At 33.9% G+C, this 10,728-nt stretch overlaps 1 protein-coding gene across 2 annotated transcripts in view; it reads left to right on the top strand.

Annotated features, from left to right (window-relative positions):
* The window catches only part of CDH9 (cadherin 9), a 131,273-nt gene extending 120,881 nt beyond the window's left edge, over positions 1-10,392 (top strand). For both annotated transcript variants that reach the window (XM_032415454.1, XM_032415455.1), the window contains 3 exons: positions 3,626-3,743; positions 3,843-4,094; positions 9,454-10,392. In XM_032415454.1, the coding sequence (XP_032271345.1) occupies positions 3,626-3,743; positions 3,843-4,094; positions 9,454-9,941 (858 nt within the window). In that variant the 3' untranslated portion in view covers positions 9,942-10,392. The remainder of the gene's footprint in view (positions 1-3,625; positions 3,744-3,842; positions 4,095-9,453) is intronic.
* Positions 10,393-10,728: the final 336 nt, after the last annotated feature.

Genomic DNA, 10,728 nt, shown 5'->3' with positions numbered 1-10,728 from the left:
TATATATATATATATATATATATATATATATATATATATATATATATGAAAAGTTCCTCCCTGGATTCATAATTATGATGATACTGAGTTATACTCAAGAATAGAATGGAAATATATTCCTAAATAAAACATGAAGTATGAAAATGAAATTGTTCTGTGTTAGTATAAAGGGAATCACAATAATTGTCTTGTTGATTACATTTTTCCTCTTTTAATCTCTCAGGCAGGATATTTTGGTTTGATAAATTATACTTTGTGATTTTTCAACTTCAATATTATTGAGATAAAAAAGAGATAGTACAAGAGTTACAAAGTCCTCTTGCAAAGTCCCCCTAATATATAAGAGATCTCTAAAGTAACTTTAAGCAAATGCAGAGTATGTTCATTTTTGACACCAATATAGTATTTTACAAATGACAGCAACTGCACAAATTTCACTGAAAGAAATTTTAACCAGTTATTTAGATATTTCTTTAAAGAAAAAGTAGATGGATGTTAAGAATCATATATAATTCCATCGTGCCTATTTAAATATAGAAAATAAAAGTGAAATACTGTCCTCCTTTTATTACAATGAAGATTGCAACGGACCGAATGCTTATTTGAAACCCTAACCCCCAATATGGCTGTATTTAGAGATGGAGCTTCTAAGGAAGCAATGAATGTTAAATGAGATCATAAGGTTGGGGCTCTGATCTGAGAGGGTTGCTGTCCTTTAAAAGACAGACAAAAGAGAGATGACTCTCTCTCTCTCTGCCCACACTCAGAGGAAAGGCAATGTGAGGATGTAGCAAGGAGGCAGCTGTCGGCAAGCCAGAAAGAGAGCTCTCACCAGAAACCCGCCTAGTTGGTACCTCGATCTCGGACTTCCAGGCTCCAGAACTGTGAGAAAATTAATTTCTGCAGTGATTTTTACGGCAGCCCAAACAAGCAGACCAAGACAGAGTTCCACTTACATACACAAAAATAAAAATGGGGTATTATCATTATTTGCCAAAAAAGAATCATTACACAGTTATTTGGATTAAAAATTGTTTTTCTTTCTTTTTTCTTTTTACATGTTACTTTGCAACATGTAATGGACATACTCTCAATTTAGTAAATGATTATTTTTAATTTGATGCTGAATTTTTCTAGCACAGCTACACATTAATTAGTTTATTCAACTATCCACTTACTAATAGAAATTTGGTTTATAAACACAATGTGAGTCTAGCAGATAACACTATAATGAGCATTATAATACATTTGTATTTATACACTACCTGGTGTTCCTTTCCTTTGATATAACCTTTGAAATAAGACTAATTAAATTTTATATATAAATACACATCAGTGCCTCCAAACAGCTCCCCAAATAGGTCATATACCTAGTGGATGATTGCCTATTTACTGGAACACTAGACTTTAAGTGTCCACCAAATAGTAATATCTCATAATAATTTTAACATGGATTCTTCCCAAATTATTTGGCTGAACATTTTTTCATAAATGTGTAGCCATTTTAAAATAATCTTCACAGATGTTTTAGTTTCCTAAGGCTACTGTGAGAAACTACCACAAACTAGAGAGCTTAAAACAACAGAGATGTGCTCTCACACAGTTCTGGAGGCTAGAAGTCTGAAATCAATGGTGTCAGCGGTCCGTCTGTCTGTCAGCAGTCAGTCTGTCTGTCAGCAGTCAGGACTCTTGCCATTTCCCAGCTTCTGTAATTGCCAGCAATCACCGGCATTCCTCGGTTTATAAGAATTACTCCAATCTCTGTGCACACTGTCCCATGACATTCTTTTTCTAACTCTCTGTATCCACATTTCCCTCTTCTTATGAGACTCCATTCATTGGTTTAGGGCCCACACTAATCTGCTATGGCGTCATCTTAACCTGATTGCATCTACAAAGAGCCTGTTTCCAAATAAGAGCACATTCACAGGTACTGGGAAATAGGATTTGAACATATATTTTAGACAGACATAAGTCAATTGACAATAGCATATACAGAATCTTTACTTATTTGTCCATTAATATGCTTTTCTTTTGTTGATTCATGTAATTGATACATATTAAAAATAATATTCGATAAAGTATATTGATATTAACTAATAATTATTTTAATATATACTACTACTATTAACATTTCTGTCATTGTTCATATACTTGGCGGAAAACAATTTCCTTATTAAAATTAACAAGGTTGAAAATATATTTTAATCTACTGCTACGTATTCTCTGTTAAAATATGTGTATACACTGGCCCATCTAATCATTTCAAGAACTCAGCCATATTACCAGAGGACCGATGTTGTTTATGATTTAAAATATTACTAAAAATAAGATATTTTATATTACTAAAAATTAGATATCATTGCCAATCTAGAACAGGAGGCTAAACAAAAGTATTAAAGTACTAAAAGCATTTTTTCTATGTCATGATCCAATCTTCTAAGGAGAAGATGTGCATTAAGTTTGCATTAATAATTGTGCACTTTCAGAAGCATTATATAAAGAAAAGTAAGGTTTCATGCCTCTCTGTCAATAAAATGAATGAAATCATAGTTAATATTAAATTACAGGGGTAAAAGTGTTGACTAGTGAGGTTGCAGGTTAGTATGGCTATAGAAGGTAAACAATAAGCAAAACAATGGGTATGTCAAACCACTGTGAAATTCCAATAATTGTTCATTACAGAAGTTGCACTATTATACCTGGAAGCGGTGCGACTCTGTTTTGGTGGAAAAGAAATTTGAAAGTAAGAGTAATTAAATGGCTGTGATTTCAAGTCACACAGATGGCAGACCCATGACTAGAAAAACAGGCACCCCGATGTGTAGCTTAGTGCTTTTTCCACTGTGAAATGCTCAGTGGACTTTTTCTGCCTGACCTGTTGTTTGATGCTCCATCCTCACACTCTGGCACACCTCACCGCTGACTTACAGTGAGCACAGCTAAGAGGTGGTGTGATTTCTCAACTTCGACACTGATTTTATGAAACTTGAAAAGCATTCATTTGTATATCTTTCTAAACTTTGCAAATACCATAAAAAAAACCAAATACTTTGAATAAAATAAGCAATATGATTGTAGTTAGGGTGCCCCATAGCTTTAAAATCTTTTGCTTTCTGGTATTATGTGGCATATTGCTTATTTTTACCAAAACTATATTCATAGTGTTCTTGATCTGTAGGAATAGTTGTGCTAATCACTTTTGTTTTTTTAAAAATGCATCTGTTATGTTCTCTGCCTTTGAGACAATCATTATTTAGTGGGGGCAACAGATTGGTAACCAATTATTAATAAAACAGACTGGTACTTTCTAACAATGTTAAAAGAGGATAGATGTTGGACAGATAAAATTTTCTTTAAGGTTGGATATTCCAGTGGCCAAGAATCAGACAAAGATTCATAGAGATACCTTGCACAGTGATACTTGATGAACATATTTTATCCTTAACTAATTGTTACATTGCATAGAACTATAAAAAGCTTTGGCATAATTTCCGAAAACGGCCTGTTTTTTGTTTCTTTAATAAGTCGATGATATATTTAAAGCACAAACACTAACTTAAAATGTAGTATAACAAGAGTTGCTCTTTGTTGTCCTTTATTTAATTTATTGATTTGGTTTCAGTTGATCCAGACTATCAGTGTCATGGACAAAGATGATCCTCCCCAAGGCCACAAATTTTTCTTTGAGCCAGTACCAGAATTTCCTCTCAATCCGAACTTCACCATTGTAGATAATAAAGGTACAGAACATTTTTAAAGTTAAAATTGAGACCTTCAGCTGCAAAATTAAAAACTGGTCTGAGTTTCCCTCCTCCCCCACTTTTTTTTTGTTTTCCTAGATAATACAGCAGGAATCGTGACTCGAAAAGATGGGTATAGCCGCAACAAAATGAGCACCTATCTACTGCCTATTTTAATCTTTGACAATGATTATCCAATTCAGAGCAGCACCGGCACGCTCACTATCCGCGTGTGTGCCTGTGATAATCAGGGAAACATGCAGTCCTGCAATGCAGAGGCCTTGGTCCTAGCGGCTGGCCTGAGCACAGGTGCACTCATCGCCATCCTTCTTTGTGTCATCATTCTACTCGGTAAGCTATACCTCCGAATGCTCATTTCACTCAAAGCAGTCTCTCCCTTCTGGTTCAGTGATGGTGCAACCAAAAAGCACACTTCTCTAGGGCTAAAGGTTGACATTTTTAACTTTTTATTAAAATGGTTCTTTCAGTGGTGGGGGGTGGGAGGGCTGGGGTGGCTGGGTGATAGACATTGGGGAGGGTATGTGCTATGGTGAGCGCTGTGAATTGTGTAAGACTGATGAATCACAGACCTGTACCTCTGAAACAAATAATACATTATATGTTAAAAAAAAGAAGAAGAAGAAGAAGAAGATAGTAGGAAGGGAAAAATGAAGGGGGGAAATTAGAGGGGGGAGACGAACCATGAGAGACTATGGACTCTGAGAAACAAACTGAGGGTTCTAGAGGGGAGGGGGGTGGGGGGATGGGTTAGCCTGGTGATGGGTATTAAAGAGGGCACGTACTGCATGGAGCACTGAGTGTTATACGCAAACAGTGAATCATGGAACACTACATCAAAAACTAATGATGTAATGTATGGTGATTAACATAACAGAATATAATAAAACTAAAACTAAAAAAAATAAAATGGTTCTTTCGATTAGAAAAAGAAAATTGAGTTCTCTCTGAGGATAGGTCTAGCTTTCTAGAGATGGAAGACAGAGATAATATAGCTAATGCTATATACATATACAGAGACACATATTTTTAAAATCTATTTTATATTACACCGCTTAGTGCTAACTAACCATGGTCACTGTTCTAAGTATATTTAATTTTACAACTGATTTAATTTTCATATCAATTCTGTAAGATAAATACTTTGATTCTTCTCAAGAAAGACTAACGTCTACCAATTCACTCATTTAGGAAGGTTTTAACTAGCATTCAAACTCAGATAAGTCTATTTCAGAATTTTCCTTTTAAACCATTATTCTCAAAACCAAAGACTACCTTTTCAAATAATATTACTAACAAATACTAAGATATGGATATTAGACACCTAATTGGCAAGTGCATTTAAATTGTCAAGATAAGGTAAACTTTTTATTCATACAATTTGTTATACATAGGTGCAAATTAAAAGTTTAACTTCATGTTTTAAAAATATCACTATGACATTGTGGTCATATCTTCTCATGCAATGTTTTCTGAAGTCATGCTTTCAACAGCAAATGTTTTATTTGAGCATGCCCTAACAGGACAACAATTTAATTCAATTAAACAGTTGTTCCACTGTAAAACATTCCCCCGCAAAATTGTTTCCATCAAATATTCATCCAAAATGCTTATGCTTAGGGCAGGAGAGCCAGCCAAATTTATGTTCCGATGCTCATATGTGCTGGCTCCTTTAAACTGCAAATCCCTTCAGGCTATCTGGATGAAATCCCTTTGGCCAGATATCCTTGCAGGACTTCAGTGGGAGATTGATGAAAGTGAGGGGAAAACATTCCTCTCAGCTAAGATGATCCAACTATTTAGAAAAACATTTTCTCAGGGCGCTTTAGAACATACATACCACCAATCCACATCTCAGAACTGCTGCTAGAAAGTTGACTCTTATGTAAAATATTTTTGTATCCCCATGGAAAATAAAGTTTGGTTTACCATTCAGCTAAGTGCTACTGATATTATATTGTTTTATTTACTCACATAGCTCTACTTTCCTAATTTAGAACACCATGGAAATATGTATATTTCAAATTTGATTTTTAAGATTTCTATATTAAGATAATACACACACAGACATAAAGACATGCATGCACACATGGGGGAACAAAAGCACCCCCAAAATAAGCTTAGATACTATAACATTATGAAACTAAATTGCATAATATTTTTTCTATGCAGAAATCCTAGAAGGCTGCTTCATTATTCTGAAAAGTCTGCCACCTTTCTGCCCTACACAATATAGGACACATTTCTTGTTTTCCACCTTCCCAACTGGTTGCCTATATGTGGAGTGGTTTTCTATTATTTTAGTTAAAAATTGGTTCCAATTCAGGTTTCATTATCAAAGTTTCTAAAGCATTTTTGCTGTGATTTCATCTTTTTTTAAGTTTTTATTTAAATTCAACTTAGTTAACATACAGTGTAATATTAGTTTCAGGTGTACAATGTAGCGATTCAACACTTCCATACAACACCTGGTGCTCATCACAGCAAGTGCACTCCTTAATCCCCATCACCCATTTAACCTATCCCTCCTTCCCACCTGCCTTCCAGCATCTCTGTTTGTTCTCTTATAGTTAAAGAGTCTGTTTTATGTTTGGTTTGCTTCTCTCTTTTTTCTTTCCCTATGTTCATCTGTTATGTTTCTTAACTTCTACATATGAGTGAAATCATATGGTATTTGTCTTTCTCTGACTTATTTCACTTAGCATAATACTCTCTAGCTACATCCATGTCATTGCAAATGACAGGATTTCATTCTTTTTTATGTCTGAGTAATATCCATTGTGTGTGTGTATATTCTTTATCCATTCGTCAGTTGATAGATACTTGCACTGTTTGCATAATTTGGCTATTGTAGATAATGCTGCTATAAACATCGGGGTACGTGTATCCCTTTGAATTAGTATTTTTGTATCCTTTGGGTAAATACCTAATAGGGCAATTGCTGGATCATAGGGTAGTTCTATTTTTAACTTTTTGATGAACCTCCATACTGTTTTCCAGAGTAGCTACACCAGTTTGCATTCCCACCAACAGTGCAAGAGGGTTCCCCTTCTTCACATCCTCGCCAACACCTGTTGTTTGTGCACAGTTACTAAATTTCTAAATTTCTATAGTAAATAGACTCTGCTCTTTGCAAGATAGTGATATAGCATGGACAATGACATTTTAGACCTACCTATTACAGTTTGAAGAAATGTAGTTCTTAGAGTTTATCTATGTTACAAGGCAAAGTCGAGGCAGGACTTTTTAATTTTTTTGGTTCCTTAGACACCTTGGAAGTCAGATGAAGCTTATGGGAACTATTCAGAATGATAATTTAAATTAATAAGGATAGGATATATTAGGCAAAGGAAATATATGTATCCAAATTAAACAAGAAACAAGCTAAATGTGCTTAATTATTGTCATATGTGCCTTGTTCTAGTGCAAGTCTAATGATCATTTGAGATATGTCATAACTAAAATGCAATATAAAATATCTGTGCTTTCTATTGATTTAATAGTCACACATACTCTTACTATCACTATAGTAACTGTATATCCTGATATTCATAATAGAAATACTAAATTTCAGTTACAGATTAATGGGAATAATGATACACTTTTTTCTATTCCTTATCTTAACCTTTCTAAATTCCATTCAATTAATAACCTCAGCCTAGGGAAATGAAGTAGATGATTTTAACCCAACAGAGGAGAAAAAAAAACTCAGAACAGGTTCTAAGGTCCATTTATGGGAGTTAATAAATATTATATTAGCTAAGAAACCCTTAAAATAATTTGACTATATTGTTTTTCTTTTATAGTCAGAATTTATAGAAATTTTGAGGAAAGTAGAGAATTTATAAATTCAGTATGAAATTTAAAAGGAATCTTTTTTTTAACTGAATGATTCACTAAATTGATAGATTTTCAGATCTATGTTGGAGTTAATTAACTTATTTTCATCCTTTAATAGGCGAGAGTACAGATATGTTCCATTTTTATTGAAAAGGTCTTTTTTTTTTAATTGTCTCCAAGATGATTCTGAATATAGCTCAGCACCTATAACCTATTCTGTGGAAGTTAGCTAAAGATGCTTCTAATGATTTTTTTTTTTTTATTCTTTCTACCAATTAATAGGAACTAAGGAAAGTGTGTTGGCCAATATGACAATATCATTGGACAGGCTTTTAATGGAGTTATAGGGCACTCAAGGGCCATGGTGAAATGCAGTGTCAATGTGAATGAGTTTACTCTGTGTAATCTCAATACAAAAATTGAGAAAAGAAATGACAGATTTTTGAGCCAACATTTTCTTGTTTTTTAATAAAACATAAATAGTACTGACAAAACATTTAGCTGCCTAAAGTAAGGGGAACCTGTTTTTTATTTGTCCCCTGCAATGTGCAAGTGTGCTTTAGCAAGATTATCTTTACTTCTTAACTTTTCTTATATATAAAATTAGGGACTTGGCCTATTTCCAATGGAAAATTTATATTTTGGAAATCATGTGGTCTTTTTCCTTATTTTTAAATATATATGTAAATTGCAAAACGTATTTATTTTGCATACGTTCACTGTCACATATACACGCATATGTTAAATTTCAGTAACATAACAAAAAACAAGAAAGTATATTCTTTTTTTTTTTTTTTTTTAAAGATTTTTTATTTATTTGACGGAGAGAGACACAGCAAGAGAGGGAACACAAGCAGGGGGAGTGGGAGAGGGAGAAGCAGGCTTCCCACAGAGCAGAGAGCCCGATGCGGGGCTCGATCCCAGGACCCTGGGATCATGACCTGAGCCGAAGGCAGACGCTTAATGACTGAGCCACCCAGGCGCCCCAAGAAAGTATATTCTATGTGGGGAGGTTCACAGTTAACCTGATACATGGTATGTAAATAATAAAAACAACATAGTGAATCGAGGGATTATAATTAACATTTAGCCAGAAAGTTCCAATGCAACTGTACAAGTCAAGGAAATCCTCAGTAACAAGATAATTAGTCCGAGCTGTCTTGTAAGATGAGTACAGGTTAAAGATAAGTTAGACTTTGAATTTTATACTGTCGTTTATAGAGTTATATTTCAGATTTTAAGTAGGCTTTCAAAACCAAGTCAATAAAGGAATTCAAACAGATATGAGCTACTGGAAGGAATTAGATAAGTAGTATGTATATATTTATGTATATATACACACACACATATATATGCATGTGTATAATATATACACATATATGATGCATATGTATGCATATATATGAATAATGTTTTGCATATATGCCCTTGCATCATTAAGAAAATATTAAATTGTTGCTCAATTTTTCTTGGGATAATAATGACTGTAGCTTAGAATTTTAGTATTTTTAAGCAAGCATACCGTTGCGAGGAATGAGGTATCACATAATTAACAGTTGGCTAAATGAATTAGCCAGAACTGAATAAGGCTTTTGCAATGCCAGAGCTCTATAGGATAGTGAGTCTTGAAAGTAAATAAAGGGATTGTAATATCTGCTCCTTTACCAATAGAGGACATTTAGTCATTGGCCCAAGGCACCCTGTATTTGTGTAGGGTAGTTACTCTTTATCCAAACAAATCTCAGCATCTATCACACCACACAAACTTCCCTCAGCAAAGTGTGTTATATTTCATTTAAACCTGAATCATGGACTTTCACTGTTTTCTCTTTGTTGTCGTTGTTGTTAATAGTTTTAGTTGTACTGTTCGCTGCACTGAAGCGGCAGAGGAAAAAGGAACCTCTGATAATTTCAAAAGACGATGTCCGGGACAACATTGTGACCTACAATGATGAAGGTGGTGGGGAAGAAGATACCCAAGCTTTTGATATTGGCACATTAAGGAATCCAGAAGCAAGAGAAGACAGTAAACTTAGAAGGGATGTAATGCCTGAAACTATATTTCAGATAAGGAGGACTGTGCCTCTGTGGGAAAATATTGATGTACAAGATTTTATCCACCGAAGATTAAAAGAAAATGACTCAGACCCAAGTGCACCACCTTATGATTCACTGGCAACATATGCCTATGAAGGGAATGATTCCATAGCAGATTCACTCAGTTCTTTAGAGTCTCTCACAGCAGATTGTAACCAAGATTATGATTACCTCAGCGACTGGGGGCCTCGTTTTAAAAAGCTTGCTGATATGTACGGGGGTGATGACAGTGACCGAGATTAAGAGTATTGTATGACTTGATCCATGTTTTCGGAAGTACTCTCCTTGTTACTAGATTGAGTGGCCTGCATTCTCTTCCTTGGAGGAAATTTTTTAAAAATCGAAATTATAAACAATACGTAGGTGTTGTCTTAGTAAGGGTTTGCTTAATCAGTAAGTTTCTGTGAATGAATACGAATGATATAGATTTAAAAAAAAAAAGTAATAATAACTAGTTCCCTCTCTTTGCCTAACAATCTCTGAAGGACAGTATACCACATCAATAATCAATAAAAATTACATAAAGGCTTTTTGTGCCTTTCCTTAAATATAAAGACTTTATAAATGTTTTCTTAACTGACTTACAGTCACCTTTACTATTAAACATTGTGCAACTGCTTTGTAAATTAATATGAAAAATATATCCCTAAAGAAATAGGAATGACTATTACTGCCATATTTATTTAGTTGAAGAATGTCTTTGTGTTAATTCATTCATATTTTTATAAATGTATATTTATATTTTTGTATTTTTATGAAATAAACTAGTATTTATAAAAATAAATATCATTTTATTTAATTCCTAGAAGCAGTTCTGATCTCACTTACAACAGAATTTTTTTACATCTTTATAGGCAAAACATGATTCACTCAGGGAAAAAATAAAACAGCTAACTTACTGCATGTGATTTGGAACTAGAATATAGCAAGACTATAAAAGAGCTTTAGTATAAGTAACGGTGTTTTGCTTCTGCCACTTAAACACGGACAAGTGTTTATTGAACTACTCATATTTACCCATCAATAGGAT

This window comes from Phoca vitulina, unplaced genomic scaffold (assembly GCF_004348235.1).
Source record: "Phoca vitulina isolate PV1807 unplaced genomic scaffold, GSC_HSeal_1.0 scaffold17, whole genome shotgun sequence".
NCBI lineage: Eukaryota > Metazoa > Chordata > Mammalia > Carnivora > Phocidae > Phoca > Phoca vitulina.
This window is presented reverse-complemented; position numbering and strand designations above follow the sequence as displayed.